Raw genomic sequence first — 23,729 nt, forward strand, 5'->3', positions numbered from 1 at the left:
CAGGAAATGGAGCGAAAACGCGAGTGGTTTTGCGGCGTGAATTTTTTTCGCTCTAATTTTAAAGTAGAGTGAGAAAACGGTGTTTGAACAGAAATTCGGTTTCTCGTTAGTGGTTTTTTGTTCAGATGCGGCAATTTCACTCTGATTTTTACTGTTTTTTCGATCTTTTGGATCCGATTTTTTTCTAACTGGTTTTCCCAATCCATTCACAGCTCATTCTAGGCCTAGTTTTGTGTTTGAATTAAATTTTCTTTTCTCGCTAGGGGTTTTTTTGTTCACATGCGGCATTTTGATATTGATTTTCTGTTTTTTTCTTATTTTTTTCTGATTTTTTAAATTGGTTTTTTGAATTCACTCATAGTACATTCTAAGTCTAGTTTTTCTGTTTAGTCAATGAAAATTTTTTGAATTGTACGTGAGGACTTGTACTGCTATGTTTTTTAACTTCGTCTAACTTTTTTTTCTTATTACCCATTTTGTCGCTTTTTCGACATTTTGCGTGAAATCTTTTTGACTTCTCTAGGCTAGTTTCACTCTTCTGTCATTCTGCTCAAAGTCCTTTTAAGCAGCAGCTGCTCAGCAAAGCAATTCAAAATGAAGAGAGTCAGTATAAAAAAAATCAAATTCAGAGATAGAAACGGGATAAACCCATAAAGCCCATTTTTAGATGACCGGTACTTGAACTTTGTTCTCATAAGTTTTAGTTACTATCTATAATGCTTATTGGTATTGATACTAGACCCTGTAGCCTCTCACTGAGAGACAGGAGTATGTTCAACTACGAAATGATATTGAAGTAAATCGCACTTAAAAATATTTTTGTACAAATATTAATTTTTGTTGATATTTTCTTTTCTTTCAATCCCAATAGAGTTATGGGAATCAACGGTGGCTATTTTCCGGCAATCTGCCGGGTATGTTTTTGTTTTTAGAACTAAAAAAATTGATTTGTATTGAGGTGCTGCGAAGATGTAGTCTGAGCGTAGCTATACTGCGGTGTTCGTGGTTCTTTTTTCGTCTTCTGATCCTTCGTTTTATGTATATTCACCCAGCAAAGCTGAATAAGTCAATTTTTGCGAATTACTTCCTCTCACTAACGGCGTTTGTGAGCGTGACGTCATTTCTCTCCCTCTCTCTCTCTATGACTTTCTCACTAGCAAAAATTTTTAGGTGATTTGGCTGATTAGATTTTGGTCATAAATGACTTACCTCACTCAATAAAACAACTTCTGCTTTTCAGAATTTAATTTTTATTCATTTTAAAGTCAAAGGAACTGATATCTGTAATAAAGGTTCCTAATAAAAAGGCTTCTGTGGAATGAAATTTGCCAAGCTTTATTAATATATCGCTAAATGTTTTTCTACATAACTTTGAGCGTCGTCGATAAATTTTTCGACCTCTAGCTATGTCTGGTTCTATCTCTATTATACGGCACGCAAGTCTATTTTGCAGCTATTTCGGAATATTGCCGGCTATTTTTTAAGATCTGTTCACATCTTCATGATTTTTGAAGTCAAATTAGGGAAGTGATTTTGTCACGCCGAAACAGGAAGTGGAGCGAAAAAGCGGGTGGTTTTGCAGCGATTTTGTTTCCACTCCAACTTCAAAGTAGAGTACGAAAACCGTGTTAATTAAAAATTTGTTTTCTGAATTGTGCTTTTTGTTCCCATGCGGCAATTTTATTCTGATTGTTGCTAATTTTCAATTTTTGGTCAATTTTTTGACCGTGGGTTTTCCTAATGCGTTTATTTCCCATTCCAGGTCTAGTTTTTTGCTTGGTCAATAAATTTTTTTGCTTTTGCCCAGCTATGTATTACTTCGAACAACATTGGAAACATGAATAACATTTGCTTAACATCATTTTGCAGCCTTTTTAAATTTTTGCGAGAAATCTTTTTGAAGTCTCTAGGCTAGTACAATTCTCCGCTCAAGTTTGCATCTTCGTTTCATTCTGCTGAAGGTGCTTTTTATAGCTGTGAAGCTGTAAGCTTAGCGGAGCTGTATTGCGGTCATCTTGTTTTTTTTTCGTTTCGTCGTCTGATGCTCTTTTTTGTTTTACATTTGTTTACACAGCAGAGCTGAAAATGTCTCTGTCTCTCTGACAGCATTTTTAGGTCATTTGCGTGATTATATTCTGATCATATGTGAGTTAACTCCTCAATAAACTGACTTTGGCACTTAAAAAAATTACTTTGAATTAGTTTAAGGTCAAAGGAACTCATATGTGTAATGAAGGCCCCTAATGAAAGGGTTTTTGCGCAAAGAATTTTCACAAACTTTTTAAATTTATTGTTGAATATTTTTTACATTTTCTTTGAGCGGCGTTGATAACTTTTTCAACTTATATCTGTTTCTGTTTCTATCTCTATTATACGGAACACAGTTCTGTTCTTTCGCATCTATTCGGGCAATCGGCCGGCTATGTTAAACAACAGTTGCTCATTAGAGGAATCTAAAATGATGAGAATCCGTATCAAGAACTGAAATCAAAATTAGAGCTGGGATAAGCCCTTAAAGCAGAATTTTAGATGCCCGGTACTTGAACTTTTTCTTAGGAGGCTTAGTCACCTCTTATGCGTCTTGGCATTGATAAACCTGCATCTTTTGATTAAGAGACAAGAGCTATATTTGGAAATGGTTTGAATGTTTTTTTGGCATGTATGTGTGTTATGTGAACGGTTATCAGTGGTTTGGTTGTCGTACGTTTTATGAAATTTTTTCTGAATGCTGTTTTCAAATTGTTTCATGTATGTTCAAGGCTGTTTAGAGGGTTTTTGTCTGATCACGGTGGCAGAGAAACGCCCTAACTTCGGGAGGATACAAATCTACCTTTTACAAAAAATTTTCCAAAAACCAGTTTTCCTTATTTCAGTTAATTTTAATTAAGTACCTAATCTTTTCAGTCGGCCATTATAGCGGCCCCGTTTTTTTTACAATTGAATTATATTAGGGCGCTGAGTATTGGAGGCGTGTCTTTTTTAATCAATATTTTTGAAGTAAATTTGATACAGGAAATGCCGCACGTGCTAAAATTTCAAGTGGTTTAACTTCTGCACAAATTTGAAGTGAGGAGTGTTTTTCCTTCATACCGCTGTTTGAAGTGTGAAAAAATTTTCTAAGCGATGAGAATTTTTTTTGTTAACGGGCAGCTATTTTGCCGACTATTTTTCTGGTTAAGAGGTTTGTTGTGTCTTTTTTAAGTTTGTTTTGTCTTTTTAATATTTTTGGCCATTAATCTGATTTTAATGCGAATTTATAGGATTTTCAGCTTGTTGTTTTCTTTCATTACAATCATTGGGGAGTCAATAGCTGCCTATAGCTTGATACTATTCTGATGCACCAGTAGTTTAGGGTTTTTACGGCATAAAACCTTATTTTTGCTGAAGTATGACAAAATTTTTTTTTTTTCAATTTCTTGCAGTTTTTCATTTTATCAAAATTAGTAATGTTTATACGTCAAGGGTGGCTTTTTGTTTTTTCTTTGATCGCTTTTTTGGTCAGAGTTTGATATAATAATGTATTTAATTGCTCTTGAACGAAGTTCAGCAATTATTGAAAACGTGTGTGTCTTTTTTTATGCAAAATTTTCGCTGACAATTTTGACTTTTCGAGTGATTTTTACGCCCTTGACTTTTTGCGTTTCGCGTGATCTAAAATTCTCTCTCAATCACAATTTCAAGCAGGTGCACTCAATTGGCGAAAATTTAATACTAAAAGTCAAATGAAAAGTGCGCCGAAACTGTCGCCATTTAATACTTTAAATCTTAATAGTGGTGTATGTTAACCTCTATGTTTATTTGAAGCCCACTATTGAACTTCTTAGTCCCATTTAGGTTCCCCCTCCTCCTCCCACGACTAAAGCATGCTGTAATTGGTTAGAGCTCCTATTAGTCGTTCGAGAGCAATTCTTCTGAATTTTAGTCGGCTATGTTTGTTTTTATTTGCGCTTGTAGTATATTAGGATGTGATTGAATTTTTCTATGTTTTGTTTAGATGGTTTTTGGCGCTAATTATTTTATTAATTCACTTTAGATAGCTTTTTGGTTCTTCTTGAGTTATTTTAGTATCTAATAGTTTTCTGAAGAAGTTGTTTTTGATTACTCATAGAACCGATTCCTTTTTCTTGGAATCCATTCGTTTTCTACAATTCTCTGTTAACATTTTTTTGTTTTTATTAAATTCAAATCGGAAATCTGATTTTTATCACGCCGAAGCAGGTTGTGGATCAAAAAGCCAGTAATTATGCGGAGTAAAATTTTTTCTATCTAATTTTGTAATTGAGTGAGCCTTGGAACGAAATTTTGTTATGGGTTTACTGTTCACATGTGGCAATTTGACTTAATTTTAACCGCTGTTTAAATTTTTTGAACGGATTTTTTCAACTGTTTTTACCAATCCATTCTTGGACTCTTATAGGTCTAGTGGCTTCGTTAGTCAATTGAACTTCTCTGAATTGTAGGCCAGGACTTTTCCTGCTAATTTTTTTGTTTCGTCGAATAAAAATTTGTTCCTCTGTACCGTATATGTCACAGCCTGTTCAACATTTTGCCTAAAATCTCGTAGACTTCTCTAGGCTAGTTGTTTATTTGCTCTCGAGGAGAAGCAATTATTGTATGTATGTGTCTTTTTTTTATACAAAATTTTCGCTTGACCATTTTTTGACTTTTCGAGTGACTTTTACGCCCTTGACTTTTTGCGTGATCTAAATTTCTTTATGAATATCAATTTCAGCTGAACTCATTTATCTCCAATTCAATATTAAAAGTCAAATGATAAGTGCGCCGAAATTGGTGTCATTTTTTCACTTTAAATCTTAATAGTTGAATATATTAACTTCTAATGAGGTTATTTGAAGCCCCTAGTGAATTCATTAGTCCCATTTAGACTCCCTCGACTGAAGCAGGTTGCAATTGATTGGAGCTCCCACTACTCGTTCGAGAGCATTTCTTACGACGTCAGTCGGATATTTTATTCTTCAATCATTCAAAGCAATCTAAAACGAATCGAATCGAAAAGAACGAAACAATGAGTAGAAACGTGAAAAACTCATAAAGCCCAATTATAGACGCCCATTACTTGGACTTTGTTCTGATGAGTCTGAGTTAACATCTCTAATGCTTGATATTGACACTAGCACCTGATTAAGAAATAGGAGTATAGGAGAAAAGGAGTCTAACTTCGGAATTACATCACTTGTTGTTCGCACTTCAAAAATATTTTTTTTTAAAAAAAATCAAACTTCATTTTTTTCTATTCTCTGAATCTCATTCGGGGTTATGGAAATCAATGGCGGCAATTTTCTGGCAATCTGGCGGGCATGTTTTAAATTTAGTATTAATTCAGTCTGAATAAAATTATTATGGTCTTTATAGTGGGATATAATAACTTAATTGGAGGCGGCCAACTCTTCCACACGCCATCCCCTGCTCACTTCAAACTGACTGCCATGGAGCTCTCTCCCCGACCGCTAGTTGTTTGATAGCAATTTTTCGGGCTTAGTCTATTATCTTTGATATTCAAAAATGCAAAAAACTACTTATGGAATAGAAGAAAAATTCATTTTTCGTGCGTAAAAAACTTGATTTCCAACTGTTCAATTTGTTCAGAGCTGAGGGCTGAAAAAATTAAACATTGTTCGCAACTGGTAATTTAATTATGATGTTTTTAGGGGTTCTAAGTGCGAAGGGATTGCACTTCTCTCTGTTCTGTCTGAGAAGTATCCTGAGGTGTTGGGTGCTCAGATGCACGATGTGAACTTGGCGGTAGTGGCAGAAGTGAAGAACCTTAGGTCACAAGTCGCCAGGGAAGCTATCAAACTCATGCGCACTCTCTTTAAGAATCTAGAAAAGCGCATGGATTTGGTAAGCAACTCATTCAATTTTTGACGTTATCAATGTGAAGTGGATGCATAGCCGAATTACGCATTGAACCTAAAAAAGATTTCGTGATTAATTTCTTTGGTCAAATGTTTGTTTTCAAAAGTTTGAGTAGTCGGAGTATCATAAGTGTTCGAGCAATCATTGCTCACGGTTCCAACTTAGTGGTCTAGAGTGACACTCATGCGGCATATTTCTTTCCTACAATGGACGTCCTAAGCAATGACCCACATAAATGAGAAGGCATTTCTTTTATCAATTTTTAGTTTGTGAGTAAATTGCCCATTAGGTTAACGTAATTTAAATTTCCTCATAGCGTCGTGCTGTCTATTATCTGTTGTCATGGTGTTATGTAATATTTGTAGGATCTAGAGTTGACTGTGGGCTGTCTTTTGAACAAGACCGGAGAGTCGAGTGGCTTCATCAGAGATGACGTTGAGAAGGCATTGACTACCATGGCTGAGAAGACAACTCCCAACAGATCCATAGCAGCTATCTCTGTCAATTCATCGTATGTTCATATTCAAATGAAGCAGCTTTTTCTAGTTTTTCTTTACTTGCTATTGCGGCTATAGTTCCGCTAGAAATTGACGTGAACGATTAGTTTACCCGTCATTCTGTAAATTGGATGCACATGTATGGAATTGGCAGGGATAAAATACTTGATTATAGACAATCTACTGTTCAGACAATCTACGCAAGATAACGTAAAGTTTTTGCAACAAAATTCAACCCACGTATTTTCCACCTGTAACCATTTTTTTTATTAGACTGTGGTCAGGTAATGCGTTTTTTGCTGTATTTTTGTACCGACTATTAATTATGTGTGAGATATCGCGAAGATCAGAACTTAGAGTTTAAGTTAACTTCGATATAAACAAAACTTTCTTACCTGATGTTGGTGAAATAATTTTATTAATAGCCGCACAGCGATAGCTGGGGCTATTATTGGCCTTCTCTTGGTTTTTTTTTATTTCGTCGTCATGATTTTTGTTACGACCATATGACGTCACAGCCACTTTTTGTTCATTCGTTCATGCAATTTCAACTGAATTGCATGCGTGACGTCATTTTTGCTCTTAATGGAGCGAGTTTTTTTGTTCATTTGCGTGATTAAATTTTTGGTCACACTTGACTTACCTCACTCTCAAAAATGACTTCCTCACTTTGAAATTGACTTTTATTTACTTTAATTCAAAGAGATAAGGTCAAATGGGTGTGTGTCACTCTAAATGAAGGTTATTTGAGATCAGCTAATAGAGGCAGCAATAATTTATACAGGTTTTTAATCAAAATATAACAGATCAGCCTTCAATGAAAAGACGAATTTTTTTGGTCTGTCTTTTTTACTGTTTTTTTAGACTGCCGGTCTACGAATCTATTGCGGCTATTTTCTGGCAATCTGCGAGCTATGTTTGAATAATTGCTACTAAATTGAACCAAACCGTTGATTCAAATTTGTTCATACCACTAGTTTATCAGTGTGCATAAACCATACATTTGAGCGATTAATTCGACCTTCCCAACTTCAGCGATGACCATAAACTAACTCGATGATTCTCCCTGAAAATACCAATGACTCGTTCTCAGGTTAGAACAATGTGTTGAGTGCAAAAAACTGCACTAATACTTGCCATATACGGCAAGGGGAAAACTTGTTCTTGTTTAACTAGAAGGTGTAAATTAACCATTTTCAGTTTATATTTATCTAGACGATTCCGTAAGTTTTCATACTGATAGCGGCTATAAATACTTGTGAATTTTTGTACTTTTTGGCCATCTTGAATTTAATTATTGAAATAATAAAACTCTTGTTACTCGCGCTCGAGACCACGATAATGGTGTCCAGACCACCGACCGACCGACAAATTTTGGATCTGCAGAATGCTGAATCCTGTACTATGTGGATTGTGTTTTTAGGCGAAATTTCGCGCAGAGAAGCGAAGACAAACTCAACACCGACGGTATAATTTTGGACCAACGAATCTCTTTCTGAGTATGTATGGACAAGACGTACATCTGCAACTTAGGAGCCCTATGAGCCCTAAAAAACTACTAGACATTCCTTTTAAAGAGATCAGAGTAGTAATAGTTCCGCTAGAAATTGACGTGAACGATTAGTTTACCCGTAATTCTGTAAATTGGATGCACATGTATGGAATTGGCAGGGATAAAATACTTGATTATAGACAATCTACTGTTCAGACAATCTACGCAAGATAACGTAAAGTTTTTGCAACAAAATTCAACCCACGTATTTTCCACCTGTAACCATTTTTTTATTAGACTGTGGTCAGGTAATGCATTTTTTGCTGTATTTTTGTACCGACTATTAATTATGTGTGAGATATCGCGAAGATCAGAACTTAGAGTTTAAGTTAACTTCGATATAAACAAAACTTTCTTACCTGATGTTGGTGAAATAATTTTATTGAATAATTGCTACTAAATTGAACCAAACCGTTGCTTCAAATTTGTTCTTACCACTAGTTTATCAGTGTGCATAAACCATACATTTGAGCGATCAATTCGACCTTCCCAACTTCAGCGATGACCATAAACTAACTCGATGATTCTCCCTGAAAATACCAATGACTCGTTCTCAGGTTAGAACAATGTGTTGAGTGCAAAAAACTGCACCAATACTTGCCATATACGGCAAGGGGAAAACTTGTTTTTGTTTAACTAGAAGGTGTAAATTAACCATTTTCAGTTTATATTTATCTAGACGATTCCGTAAGTTTTCATACTGATAGCGGCTATAAATTCAATTATCATCTTGAATTCAATTATTGAAATAATAAAACTCTTGTTACTCGCGCTCGAGACCACGACAATGGTGTCCAGACCACCGACCGACCGACAAATTTTGGATCTGAAGAATGCTGAATCCTGTACTATGTGGATTGTGTCTTTAGGCGAAATTTCGCGCAGAGACCAACGAATCTCTTTTTGGACCAACGAATATCTTTCTGAGTATGTATGGACAAGACGTACATCTGCAACTTAGGAGCCCTATGAGCCCTAAAAAAATACTAGACACTCCTTTTAAAGAGATCAGAGTAGTAATACAAAACTAAATTTCTCTCAAAGGGGGAAATTTTTGTTCGTTATCCAAGGCGTTGGAGAATCCGACGATGATTTTCTGGCGCGCCTTTGAGAAGAGCCATGCTATTGTGAATTCGAGACACTAAAAACAGTGACCAACCCCGAGGAGGAGTTGGTAAAAAATAGAGCTTATCTCAGGTTTGAGAGACCCTGACGCAAAATTAAGACTATTAGAGGGCATTAAAACTAAACCAACGATGACTCTTTCTGAAATGATAATGCCTACAGTTCAGAAGTCAATCAATGGTTTTTGCCAGTTCTTCAACAGGTAGTGAAGGAAGAGGTGGGATAGAACTTCATAAATACCCTCAGAAAACCGAGTGAAAATTTCACTGGTAAAGGCAATGGTCACTTGTGTAATAGATGTGAAGGTAAGCCACACATTGGCAAGCCGTGTCCGGTTTTGAACAAGAAATGTAGCACCTGTGAAAAGATGGGGCACTTTGCAAAAATTTGCAAAAGTAAAACCCAGCCTTGGTTAGGTAAGTGCGACCAGCACCAATTTTTGCGAGGAAGAGGTTAAGTTGTCTGGTCAAACATCTTCCGAAATGGACAGGACATGGGAATGTACTACAAACGGAAAAACATGATTAGCATGTCAGTACATGGTAAACATTACTGTAAAAGACCATAAAATAAAATTGCAGGAGTACCGGTGCTAATAGCACTATGATATCATTCATCCGGACTGAGGACAAACCTCAGTTAGATGTGAAAATGAGACGTCTTGAGGCCCGTGATGTTCATCAATTGGCGCTTCTGTGATCACTAACATGTGATGTTGATTTGAACGAGAGTAAGTGTAGGCAACAACAATTTGCAGTTGTGCAATCCGACAAAGAACTGGACTACTTGGGAGAGACATACTACCCGAAGAAGGCATCAACTTAGTGTGTGATGAAAAACTACCTGCAGTCAGAGGATACAAAACGCATGTGAAACTCATACCGGAAATCACAGCCGACGTTCTGCAAAATATCTTTAACCCTACAAGACAGGATGAAAGAAAAGCTTGAGACGATGGTGCGACGGTGCATCCTGGAGCCAGTGCCACCTGGTGGGAGCGGAACAAAAATGGAGCTCTAAGACTATGCGTGGACCTGAAAGTTCACATTAACAGCAAAGTTATGGACGAGGAGTATTCACTCCCAGACATGGATACCATAATCTCCATGGGGCCTCATACTTTGACAAAATTGACTTATCATACGCATATTATCAAATTGAATTGGACGAGGATGGAAAAGAGATATGTACAATCAACACATCACAAGGATTGTTCAAGATGTGCAGGCTTTCTCAGGGCTTGAAGAATTATTCACCCATCTTCCAGAATGGCATCGAGTCAACTCTCAAAGGAACAATGTTGTGGTCATCTTTCAAGATGAGGTACTAGTATATGGAACAACAAAGAAGCAATGAGAATCGAATGCGTGCAGTCAAAAGTCGACTACGTGAGAATTTCACCCTCAATGAAATTAAATCCAACTCTCAACAAGTCTCAAGCGTTAGTTTTCTTGGTTTCTCATCTTTAAGGGAAGGATTAGCACCCGATCCTAAACTTGTTCAGAAAATCAAAAATGCAAAACCACCATCAAATAAGAATCAACTAGTGTCTTTTGTCGCCCTAGCAATTTTCTATGGACAAATGATATCGGATTTTGCTACAAAAATGTTGCCTTTGAACGAAATTCAGAAAGACGAGTTCAGATGCGAACAAGAACAGAACGCTTTCGAAAACATAAACAGTCAGTTTTGTGCTAACCCACTTGTTCAGCCTTACAGCTTGACGAAAGAAACAACCGTGACAACAGATGCCTCCGAGTAAGCAATAGGCGGGGTCCTCTCACAGGAAGGACATCCTGTGATCTATTTCTCAAGGAAGTTGTCACAAGCCGAACAAAATTACTGCAATATTGAGAGAGAGGCATTAGCAATTGTTTTTTGGTCAGGAGATTGAAACAATTCCTGCTCGGAAGTACGTTTACCCTACAAACAGACCATAAACCTCTCAAACATCTCTTTTCACCAGACGAGGAAATTTCTGAGACAGCTACAGCAAGAATCACGAAATTGGGCTATAGCGCTGATGGGATTCGACTTCGGATTGAAATATACACCCGGAGAGCAGATCCCCCACGCTGATGCTTTGAGCAGACTAGATTGGATGACGATGACGACAATGATCGAGTCTGCTTTGCTCTCGACGACATCTATTTTGTTCAATCCGACCAGATGACCCAGTCAGAGATCAGAGCTGAACTGATATCGATTCGACTCTTCCAAGATGTCATCAAAAGAATAAAAAGTGGAAACAGTGCTGAGAAGCAGAGAAAGGTTTCGAACAACAGAAAGGAGCCTTATTTATCCACAGCGGAATCATCTTTCGAGGAGTTGTGCCTTTCATTCAACCCAACCTCAGACATGTGGTGATGGCGAAAGCTCATGTGACCCACCCAGGCAAAAATGCAACTGAAACAGCAGTCCGAATGATAGCTTGGTGGCCCGGCATCAGTCAAGATGTTCTCCGATATTTCAGTAAATGTAAGGAATGCCAAGAAAACAGGCCTAGCCTGGGGAAAACAGTATTTACTTGGCCAGAAGCAGAAACTCGGGAAGGACTTGATATGGACGGGGGTTTCGTTAAGGATCAAGGAAATATCTAAGTGATAGTAGACGCGGGATCAGGCTGGATAGAAAGTTTTCCCTGTGGGAAATATAACTTTACAAACAGTGAAGGTGTATTTGAGTCAAATCTTTGCAAGTTTTGGGATACCAAAAACGTTAGTTTCAGATAATGGTCCCGAGTTTGTAACCGTTGACTTAAAACAGTGGTGTAAATCACTGGGGATTAAAAAGAAGCAGTCACCCATATAGCATCCAAGTGCAAATGGACTTGCCGAGTGAGCGGTCCAAACAGTGAAACAGGCTATTCAAGCTGGGAATCCAAATCTGAATGTGTCACTGGCCGTTTTCCTACAACAGGCTTTGATGACACACCGGAATACTTTCAAGACGCAGAACAAAACTCCTGTGGAACTAGTGCTAAGACGGAACGTGAGAATTACAGCAGTCACTGACTTTGATCTCTGTGAACTATTCCTCTTCAAACCAACGAGCAGATCACAAACAGTTCCAGCAACTTTAATTATAAGCAAAGGAATGAACACTGCATTCATCCAGCCAGAGAATTTAAACATGACAGTGCTTGTTAGTGACAACCAAATTGCACGGCTGGAAACTTATGACATCAAGACTGAAGCTACTGATCGGCAATCTACAATCACAATCTGACAACAGTAGGGACAATATACGTGGCATTACTCAACTCCACTGAAGAAACTTCAGTAACTTAAGGAGAACAACCTTCAGGGGCCACGACAACTTCAAGCAGAATTAAAAAAACAGCCAGAAAGGTTTGAAGAAGCTATCCCTACAAACTTGCTGAAAAAGGAGAGAGGATGTGATATATCGCGAAGATCAGAACTTAGATTTTAAGTTATAACTTGGATATAAGTAAAACTTTCTTACCTGATGATGGTAAAGTAATTTTATTGAATAATGGCTACGAAATTGAGCCGAACTTGTGCTTCAAATTTGTTCATACCACTGGTTTATCAGTGTACTTAAACCATAAATTTGAGCCATTAATTCGACCTTCCCACCATCAGTGATGGCCATGAACCATCTCGATGATCCTCCCTGAAGATACGAATGACACTTTTTCAGGTTAGAACAATGTGTTAAGTGCAAAAATCTGCACTAATACTTGCCATATACGGCAGAGGGAAAAACTTGTTCATACTTTACGTGTAATTTAACAATTATCAGTTTATCTATAACTAGACGGTTCTGTAAGTTTTCATACTGATAGCAATTATAGATACTGTGAATTTTTGTACTTTTAGGCCATTTTGAATTCAATTATTAAAATAATAAAACTCTTGTTACTCGTGCTCGAGACCACGAAATAATGTGCGAACAGCTATTCCAATAAAGGTTCAGCGTAATGATGTTGCACAAATATTCCGCATTTAATGACAATATTTGCTGTGGAATAGGAATGATACCAATTAAAAGGGTTTTCTGACGAGATAGTAAATAACGATCATCGTGTTTCAGGCATAAAAGTAAAGAGGTGCGGAAGACCGCATCCTATATCCTGTGTATAATCCTGGAGAGGATACTGGACCCCTCTAGAGGAGTGAAGAACACGAGAGAGAACATCAGTCAGGCTATCGGTGCCATCGCAACATTCTCACTCGACAGTGCTCCTGAAGCCAGGTCAATATTACATTCCTCATCTATTCTAATCAGTAGAGAATCAGTAAATACATCAATATACTAGGGTGATACTTATAATTCAAAAATTAAAGCATATACCCTCAAGTAAACCGAAATTTAAATAATGAAACTTGGTTTTCTCAATATAATATAAACACAGAAGTATAACCTTGTTGTCCTTCAACATACGATCAAATTCAAATTTTGTATGGTCATATTTGCGATTGATTTAATTGAGTTGAATGTTTTTATGCAAGTTGAAGATTGGACAGTGAAAGTTTTGTTAATGTTAAATGGTTTTGCACGTTTGAATCTATTCTGATTTCTGCTTTTGTTTAAAAATAAATACTTGCCGCTATGATCAACAGGTGGGCAATGTTTAGAATAAAAATCTGTTGATTCTAGGTTTTACGGGAAGAAGATGCTGTGGCTGCTGATGCAGGATGATGCTAACTACCTGGATGTAGTGCTACAGAAGTCAGTACAGCCATCTAATGTGCACCCTCTTCGGAAGCTGATGGAGACTCTGAGGAACAACGGGGGGCCAGGAGAACACCCCAATGAGACACCCAGTGCTAAGTTGGCAAGGAAGCCAAGCTACAACAATCGCACATTCAGTGGAGGATCTGTCAGGTGACAACCACTTTCAGCTAATTTCCAATTTGTATAATTGTACGTAAAACTTTTTTGGTACTTAAAGAATTCCGAGTTTGAAAGACCTTTTTGCCTGTACAATATTACATCTGTTCGTGCACATCATATGTTGAGAATTCGATTGTTTATTTTGTAAGGACTTGCTTAACTTTAATAGTGAAATGTTGAAAAATCTATAGTTTTACGGATTCTAATCTATTTTCTAACGAGATCTATAGTTTCTAATGTTCTCACAACTTTTGCATTGGCCCAGCGTTAGAAATACAGTGGATCTATCTCGATTTGGTCATGTCTGTTTAATTGCTACCAAAAGAAGTAGGTAGTTATTAGATTAGTACTATGGTCTTTTTATGCGATTTTTCGCTTGACCGATTTTCGTATGACCCATTTGACTTTTTGTCCCCGAAAACTGGATAAACAGGTAGGGCCTAGAGGGCTTCAAGTGCTCTTAGAGCCCTTCAGCTTACTAGTCACCAAGTATGCGATTCACAGAAACTGTTTTGAGACAATTTTAAGGGTGGTTCTTAGTCTTAAAAGTTTGACCCCTTCTTTCAGCCCCTCTCATCCAGCTCTCAAGGGGCGAGAGTCATGGTTTGAAGGGCGGTTCTTAGTTTTTGACCCCCTTGTTAGCCCCCCACAATCCCCTCCCCTGCACATCGCTTAGGCTGTAAGGGACCCGTGCAGCCGAGGAACCCCTCCATCAATCCCCCGGTGCACTAATTAAGCTAAAGCTAGCCTCATTAAACTAGCTAGTCACTGACGAAGCCAACTGCTCGCCGGTTGTTTGAGAGCAATTGGAACGGCGTTAGTCGGCTGTGTTTGCTAATTGTCAGTGTTGTCCTTATATGCTTACAACTGTAATCTTAAGATAAACCTAGAATAACAGTGGATGTTTCGAGCAAAATTCCTCGATGAACTTTACCATTCACAACCTAATGTGTCCTAGCTGCAACGTTATTAGGGGGAGCCTCTTGCAACGCAAAAACATCAGAACAAAAATTCGGACGAGAAAAAGTCCGGGCATTAGTCATTGAAAATTAGGTTATCAAAGTTCATTATAGTGTTTGCCCGTTGAGATTGGTATTAAGCTTATTAGCTTTCAGTTTAGAAGCTGAATTAAGTATATTTTTAGAATCTAACTGAAACTGCACGCCAATTTAAACACTTCTTGGCACTGAAGAAAAAAACAGGAAAAAAATCATCTTTTTTACCTTTTGTTTCAATCCCGATATGCATCAAGCGCGCCAATGGGGGCTATTTTCCGGCAATCTGCCGTCTATGTTACTAAATTGTTGAACTGATTTTCATTAGCTCTCGAATGAGAAGCAATTATTTTAAACGTTCTCTTTGATGCAAACTTTTCGCTTGACCGTTTTTGCGCTTTTCTTCTACAATAATTTTTAATTCTTTTTGATTTCAATTGCTCTCACGCCTAAATAATGTTTGTTGTTCAAACAAAATTCACTGTTAAAGTAACGTTGACAAGGCTCTGATAGCCGAGTGGCTAATGCCTTTGTGGAGGCGACAGAATCGGACTCAGGAGGTCGAGGTTTGCACTCGACCGTAGTCTGTAGTTTTTGTGCCCATAAAGAATAATTTATCTAGGTCTTGCCCCTTAATTAAATTGCCTCGCCTGTCATTCCAGAGCAATTTTTCTGACGTTATCGGTTTATGTTTAATGGTCGCCGTCAGCCTCTCAACGACTCTTATTTAGGCGCTCTCCTTTTTGAATTCGCTTTACCGTTTGATCACGTTTTTTGTTTTACATAGGTCACGATTTTCACGCCTGACTTCTTGACTTACTTCACTCACTGTTTCAACTGGATGGATTTAAAATTCGTTCACGTATTGAATTACGTAATGTAGTGAATACGGTCAAGTTCAAAAGACCAAAACCAAAAGAAACGGGATAAACATATAAAGCCCCGTCATTAAGTCTTAGTGCATTCGTTTATCAAAGTTTATTTGTGACGGTGTTGTAGGCTTGATTCGATGGCAAGCGAGAGTGAGCTAATGCAAAATGGCACCTATCCTCCACCTTCACAGAAGAGCAACAACTCGAACAAGGGAGTTAACTCGAGAGGGGGAGGTGGAGGGCACTCCCTCGGCAGATTCAACGAGGATGACAAAGAGTGTGTGAGGACGCTCTGCAGCAATCTAAAGAGCAATGACTTTAGGGAGAGGGAGGCCGCCATTCACAATCTAGTAGAGTTGTCATCCGACAGAGCGGATCTAGTCGGATCCAATATCAATCTCGTATGTCTACTATCATATTCTACTTATCGCCATATTATACAATATCTGTGCGTATTAGGTACACCCCAAAGATAAAATGTACCGTAGCGCTAGTAAGTTGTAGTAATATTCATTATCAAAATTTGACTGCAACCGATCTGTTTGCAATCTGTTCAGCTGGGGATCTGTATTTTAATGCCTATTTTAGTCGCTGCTTGTTTTAATACTTTTGGCATGTGAAATCCCTGGCATTCTGATAGACTTGGTCAGGTCTCTAAGAGATAGACAGTTTAAAAGCTGATCGTTTCATTCTACATTACGTTTAGTCTGCGTTTGTTGTTTGATGCAGTCTAATTGTGCACTTAATACGCACTTGTTTATTGTAGATATTCGACGAGTACGTGCATCGGCTGACGGATTCCAACTCGAAAGTGAATCTGTTGGCATTGCAGAGCATGCTTAAGTTGGTGCCCCTCTTGCGTGACAACTTCTCCATTGTGCCCAATATGGTGGTGCCAGCTGTGGCACAGAACATGGCATCCAACAGACCAGAGCTTAGGAATCTCAGTCTGGACATCATCGATGCAATGATTGATCACATAGGTAAGTCAGCAGTTGAAAGAATCGTGAACTACACAATAAGGAGTATCTCAATGTTACAGCAATTGATAAAGGAATACTTTGAGGACAGATCTAGTCAACCAAAATGAAAAACCACTGCCAAACAGCCTCTGAAAATTGACTCGGAAATGAAATTTTATCCTTTTGTCGTCTCTGCTGTGCGTGATTTTGCACGTACAAATTAGTGGCTAAAGCTTACAAAACTCAGAATTGATGAACTTTCTACTGTTGATTTAGCTGTCATAATTATCTTGACTTTTTTACCGTGAATTTATAGCGAGACTACTAATGATTCCGAATGTTTTGGAGCCACTTTGTCACAACCTAGCGTAACATTTTTTAAAAATTCTCTATGCTAGTTTCATTTTTTTCTCATTTCGCTCAAAGTGCTTTTAAGGAGCAGTTTTACAGCAGCCCAATTCCGTTGCGTAATCTTAGTTACCAGATCCTTTGCTATTTGGCGTTGGTACTAGTCGTGTTTTCGTCCCATTATTAAGCAAGATTAAGCCTAACTACCAAATCCTTTCAAAATAACGCATACTTTGAATAATTTTGCTCAAAAAAATAAACCAGTTCTGTTAAATTTTTCCTCGCTTGTTCCCCAACCGGGGTTTTGATAATCCATCGCGGCCATTTTTCCACAATGGCCGGGTATGTTTCCAGATCGCGAAATTCAAAAAAGTTTTATTGGCCTTTTCATTCATTAATTAAACACTCTCAAATTGCTCTCAGAACAACAGGTTTATAGCGGTTGTTGGAGTGCTGTTGGAGTTTTTTTACGATTTGAGGAGTATTTTTTTCTACAGGATTATTAATAGCCGCCGTCAGCCTCTCAAACGGCTATTATTTAGGTGTTCTCCTTTTTTTTTACAATTCAAAGAATTTGAATTTTATTGGTCTTTTTTTAAGATCTGTTCACACATTTTCATGATTTTTGAGGTCAAATTGGAGTGGTGATTTTGGTCACGCTGAAACAGGAAGTGGAGCGAAAAAGCGAGTGGTTTTGCGGCGTGAAATTTTTTCGCTCTAATTTTAAAGTAAAGTGAGAAAACGGTGTTTGAACAAAAGTTCGCTTTCTCGCTAGTGGTTTTTGATTTCGTACTGTTTATTTCGGTTTTTTATTGGATTTTCAAAATGGTTTTCCCAATCCATTCATAGTTCATCCTAGGCCTAGTTTTTTGTTTGAACCAAATTTCCATTTCTCCCTATTGGTTTTTTGTTCACATGGGACATTTTGACATTGATTCTCTGTTTTTTATCTGATTTTTTTAGAAATGTTTTCCCCAATTCACTCATAGTCCGTTCTAGGTCTAGTTTTTGTGTTGTCAATGAACGTTTTTTTTAAATTCGCTTTGCCTTTTGATCACGTTTTCCGTTTTACATAAGTCACGACTTTCACGTTTACTTCTGTCTTACCTCACTCAGTGTTTCAAATGAATGGTTTTTAAATCTATTCTCTCAATGAATTACGCAAGGTGATGAATACAGTCAACTTCAATAGAGCAAAATCAAAAGAGATGGAATAAACCGATTAGGCCTGGTCATTAAGTCATTGAGAATTAGGTTATCAAAGTTCATTAGAGTGCTTGCTAGCTGACATTTGTACTAAGCCTATTAGCTTTCAGTTTAGAATCAGAAATAAGTTCAGTTTTAAAATCCAAGAGATTGCATCCAAATTTGATCACTTTTAATTGCTCTCAATCGCATAAAAAAGACAGACAGGCAATTATATTAGTCCTGTCGGTCTTTTTATGCGATTTTTCGCTTGACCGATTTTTCGTCTGACGCTTTTGACTTTTCGTCCTCAAAAACGCGATAAACAGGTAGCGTCCCGTGGGCATTAGGCGCTCTTAGAGCTTTTTAGCTCTGTTTCAGCTCAAACTGTTTTGGAGACTTATACTTATGGTGTGAAGTGAAGTGCTGTTCTTAGAGGTTGAAGACACCCCACCCCTACTGTTGACCCCCCCCGCTATTGCCCCCACCACGCTGTTGCTCCCCCACCCCACTGATTCCCCCTCCCTCCCCATCAGACTCCCGGTGCACCACTCATCCCCCCATCCCCCGCCCCCGTGGTTACTGACGAACAAACGATCGCTAAAAACTCGCAATTTTATACTAATTTTCACAATTTTTTTCAAGCTTCGACAGTTTCTGTCCTTTTTTGAGTATTTTCGGCCCGAGATGTCAAGGAACCTCCTCTAGGGTTTTATAATAGTTTACTTCACTCTTTCTAGTGGTATTGGAATGGTTTTAACATTTTAACATCACAAATTTTAGCAATTTTTGACAAAACGAAATTTTTTTCATTTTTTGGGACATTTATTTTTCATTATCCGCGTTTTTTCTGACGCAGGGGTCAGAAAACGTCCTTAAAAGTTTGATACTAAGTTACTGAAAAAGATGCATTTGCTACGGATTAGCTTTCAATTTTTTAATGTTTTTCAAGATTTTAACATCACGAAATTTAGCATCTTTTTGACAAAACGTGCAAGTTTTTTCAATTTTTTAGACGTTTATTTTTTATTATCCGCGTCTTTCCGAACGCAGGGGCCAGAAAACGTCCTTAAGGGTTTGATAATAAGTTACTGAAAAAATATCATTTGCCACGGAATAGCTTTCAATTTTTTAATATGACAAATTTTCAATTTTTTTTTGTAAAACTTGCATTTTTGTCGATTTTTAGGGTTTCTCCAGCCTCAAAAGCCACATAACCCCCCTTTTAGGGTTTGATTGGTGGTTGCTGCATAGCTTCTAGATGTAGTGGAATGTTTTTCAAGATTTTAATATCAGCCATTTTTTTAAAATAGTTACAATTTTTATGTTTTTGAATCTTTTTTGAGTTTTTAATCATTTTTACCGTCACCAGGGTCATAGGGACCTCCTTATGGCTCGATGATAAGCTGTCGCGTATTTTCTAGAGTTGATAGAATGGTTATCAATATTTTAAAGACTCCAGCTTTTAGAACTTTTTTGATAAAATTTAATTTCAAATTTTTGGAAAATTGTTATGTTCCAAGTTTGTGGATCCTCATGAGCCAGTGACACTATTTAAAGCTGGGTATAGGGATACTGGTTAGTATCTTGAGACAATGAAATGGTTTTGAAGATTTTAATATCTCGAATTTTAGCAAGATTTTTTGCTATTGTTTTTGAAATTTTGGAATAATTTTGTCCTTTGAGTTTAACGATCATTAGTGGCCAACGAAGTTTTTCGTCTTGCAGATGGGTTACTTGACATAATTCTAGGAAAAAAATAGTTCGGAACATTTCACTGCGAAATTGAAGCTTTTTTATTAGTTTCGCTAAATTTTGCAAATTTTTTAAAATATGTTTTTTTATTTGATTTATTTACTAACAAAGCTAGGAAACTAAAAGTTGCAGAGTCGAATCAAGCTAAAGCTAGGCTCACTAAACCGTGGCTAGCTACTAACGAAACCGACCGCTCGCCGGTCGTTTGAGAGCAATTAGCCCGACGTTGTTCGGTTATGTTTATTTTTCTGTTTCTATCCCGATGTGCTTCAAGCGCGTCAACGGCGACTATTTTCCGGCAATCTGCCGGCTATGTTTGTAAACGTGTTTTTCATGCTAAATTTTTGCTTTATCATTTTTGCGCTTTTGTTGACTTCTGAAGGAATGTTTCACGCTTGTGTTGTTGCAATCTTTGAATGATTGCAATTGCTCTCACTATGAAGTAAAGTCTGTTGCTAAAATAAAACCGATTGTAAGAAAGAAAAGCACATGTCATCCCTCCCGTTCGGATTTTTTTGCCCCCATAAATAAAAAATTTATCTGGGCTACAGCCCCTGAAATTTGTCCGACATTCGTTGGTTTATTTTAATATTTTGGTCATTGTTTTTTAGATCAGACAAGCTTGCTGCAGCCTCTCTCAACGTTAGCAAGATATGGAAATAACAGAGTGCGTCCTGACATTATCCTCAAATTAGCCAGTGAGTAATAGAATGCCCTTTTCAAGCGTGATTGATGAATTAATTCACTTTATTAGCGGTACAAATTACGCCCTCCACATATGGGAGCTTTGAGTCTATCATCATTTAATTCATTTAATATTTACATCTGTTTTGATATCAGTTCTGTTAAATGTACCTCTAAGTGACAGATGTTATGATGTGCTGCTTCAGCCCTAGTGACTCACATGTACCCTCGCAAACCACAGATGGTGATCAGACACGTGTTGCCAGTCCTGTGGCAACTAGTGGGCAATCTGTCTGGATCAGGAGCAGTGCCTGGATCCAGCACTAATCTCAGACAAGCAGCCCAGAGACTGGCCACCAACTTGTACTCGTTTATGGGCCAGAATTTGATCGATATGGCCGAAAATGAATTTACCACGCCAAGGAACTTGCTAACACTCAAACAGCTTGTCGAAGTATCTTGATTCAGACATGAGTAGTCTGTTGAAATTGTCGAATTAGAGTTAGTGAACGAAAACAAAATGGTGTTGAAAAACTAGAAAGAACTAACTTGTTAAAGAGGCGTTTTATACCATCCACAAATAGTGTTGAAATATGTCAAGTTGCGTTGTTCTTGTAGTAAACATAAAAAGCCACCTTAAATTAATGTATAATAGTTGTGGGTGTTCTGAAAAGTCAGTTTTAATGTCAGTGGTAGTGTTGTCTCTGTTTGTGAGTGCGTGTGTGTGGGTGTATCTGTTCCCAATGAATGAGTTGTGATTCTCTTCCTCCCGTTTTCTTCTCTGGTGCTACTTTGTATCTCATTGCCATTGTTTATTTTTGTAACATTGTATAATGTATATAAGCTGCTAGAAGAGCCAACTACATTCCGCCTCATTCGAACCCTTTTCCCCGGTTTAGTGTCACAAACATGCTCACAAAATTTTTCACGTGACTCTTGACAAATAGTCACACTGGACCTAGTCTAGTGTGAGTCCATTTCAACTTAATCTCTTTTCCGTTTAGTTAATTCCCAGTGCAGTTTCTCCTGCTCAATTACAAATATTTTCAAATAACTTTGCAAGTTATAAATTTACGTTCAGTTACTATTTTTGATGTAATATCAATTTAGAATTAACTATTAATGTCTTAAAGGTTCTTTATAACGGGTTAACTTGGGTTACCTAAAGAGGTGTTATATGTAAATTGTTATTGAACCCTGTGGCGTTATTTTGCAAAATTTACGCCGAAGTTAATTAGGAACATACACTGTTTGCGTTTTTCCTCTCGTTTTCACAGAATTTAATATTGCAAGCATTAGAGCACCGTCTATTAGGAGATATTGTTTAGTTTGAGGGTTATTTGTTTGCATTTGCGAAACGTGAACATGAGATTTGTTGATTCTTTTGCGTGTGGGTGAAATCAAATTTTCTTGGAAGCAGAAAATTATTACCAGATGTTTCTCTTAGAAACAATTTATCCATTGCGTTATATTGAATTATATGACGTGAGAAAAATGGCCTTGGAATCGGAATCCCTTGAGTTCACCAAGTTTCATTGTGACGTATGCAATCCCTACGGTATTACGCTCATTGTAGAGGATAAATCCGAAAAGGTTAACGAACTTTGTCCCACTTCCAAGACACGAAGTTCCACGTATCAACTAGACCTGGGTAAAATTTTTAATAGTAGTGTAAAGTCTACAAAATGCCTTGGATTTTATTAAGCGTCCACTTTTTTCCGTCCACTGTAGTTGTAGAAACTTAATTGCTAGCGCTCAAATGATGATGAGAATAATGGTCCAGGCTGAAGATGCATGATTAGCTTAATATAGTTCGTAAGAATGAAAAAACCGAAAGGCGTGATTAGGTAGATTAGGTAACAAAAGCAGAACAATCCAACCACCTAAACCGCTGAAAGGTATCGTCTGATAGTCTAGAAAATTTTTGTTGGATAGTCATAGATTCGGCTGTTAGATTGCGCGAAAATTGTTCGACAGCGCAATGATGTTGAGCAAACGCGGCCTTTCAGAAACATCTGAAATGAGCTTCTAAGCTGCTCTTAAGTGAAAATTTTACGAATGATTTTAGTCCCTTGTTTAATAGCCGGCACTCATTTCAGCCAGTTATTATTGCGGTCCTATTTGTTTTATAATTCAAAGAATTTAAATTGTATTGGTGCGCTTTTTACGACTGTGAGCAGTATTGGTTTTCTTACGAATTTTAAATCGGAAGTATTTTAGGTTCAAACGGCGTTTTCAACAAAAGGGAACGTGAGTAAAAATTGCCGTGCTAACAGTTTTTTTTGAACAGGAGAAGTTTCTTGATTGTGCGCTGCTTGCAGTGAATGACTTTACATCAAAAATGTTTTTGAGACTGGCGCATATTGATGATCGTTTTAAGCCGTTTATTCGTCGATTTGGCCCACTTCTTTGCTTTTGATTTAATTTCTTTGTAGAAGTTATTTTTGATCGATTCTGCATTTATATCTAACCATCTGAATTTGGTACCAAAAATTTCTCTGAATGCAGATTTCGTTGAAAGTGCAAAATGCGCAGATATTTTTCATTAATTGCTCTCGAACGATGTTTGAATCAATTAATATAATTTTATCTTTGTTCTGCACAGTTTATATTTTGCCGTTTTTATGCTTTTGTTTAATAACATTTTTAAATTAATTAACTCCTTTGTTCACCTTTGAGTGACCTTAAGTGCTTTCATTTTACAATAAAGTTTTCTGTTTGTATATAAGCTTTCTGGGCGAAACATCGCAGGCTGACATCTTTGGGGTCTGTGGTCTGAAATCCCGTGGGGAAAATTTTGCATTCATTTAACATTCCTAAGCTACCTCTTCGAAAGGTGAAGTGAACCGGGTGTCACTTGCGATGAATTCATCCGTCGTTATTTGGTTTCTGTTTTTTTTGGCTTCTTCTTAAATTTTTTGGATACATTTATGGCATAGCTTGAGCATAGAACGTCTTTTTAATGTGATATATTTTTGGAAATCAACCTGTCCAAATTTCATTCCAATTTTTTGTTG

At 37.4% G+C, this 23,729-nt stretch overlaps 1 protein-coding gene across 5 annotated transcripts in view; it reads left to right on the forward strand.

Moving 5' to 3' along the window:
- Window positions 1-21,844, forward strand: part of LOC142344802 (TOG array regulator of axonemal microtubules protein 1-like) — a 94,380-nt gene extending 72,536 nt beyond the window's left edge. For all 5 annotated transcript variants that reach the window (XM_075396760.1, XM_075396761.1, XM_075396763.1 and 2 more), the window contains 8 exons: window positions 5,670-5,862; window positions 6,243-6,388; window positions 13,108-13,269; window positions 13,675-13,902; window positions 15,906-16,179; window positions 16,545-16,761; window positions 20,640-20,726; window positions 20,919-21,844. In XM_075396760.1, the coding sequence (XP_075252875.1) occupies window positions 5,670-5,862; window positions 6,243-6,388; window positions 13,108-13,269; window positions 13,675-13,902; window positions 15,906-16,179; window positions 16,545-16,761; window positions 20,640-20,726; window positions 20,919-21,175 (1,564 nt within the window). In that variant the 3' untranslated portion in view covers window positions 21,176-21,844. The remainder of the gene's footprint in view (window positions 1-5,669; window positions 5,863-6,242; window positions 6,389-13,107; window positions 13,270-13,674; window positions 13,903-15,905; window positions 16,180-16,544; window positions 16,762-20,639; window positions 20,727-20,918) is intronic.
- Window positions 21,845-23,729: the final 1,885 nt, after the last annotated feature.

Source organism: Convolutriloba macropyga, chromosome 8 (genome assembly GCF_964194025.1).
Source record: "Convolutriloba macropyga chromosome 8, txConMacr16.3, whole genome shotgun sequence".
Classification (NCBI taxonomy): domain Eukaryota; kingdom Metazoa; phylum Xenacoelomorpha; order Acoela; family Convolutidae; genus Convolutriloba; species Convolutriloba macropyga.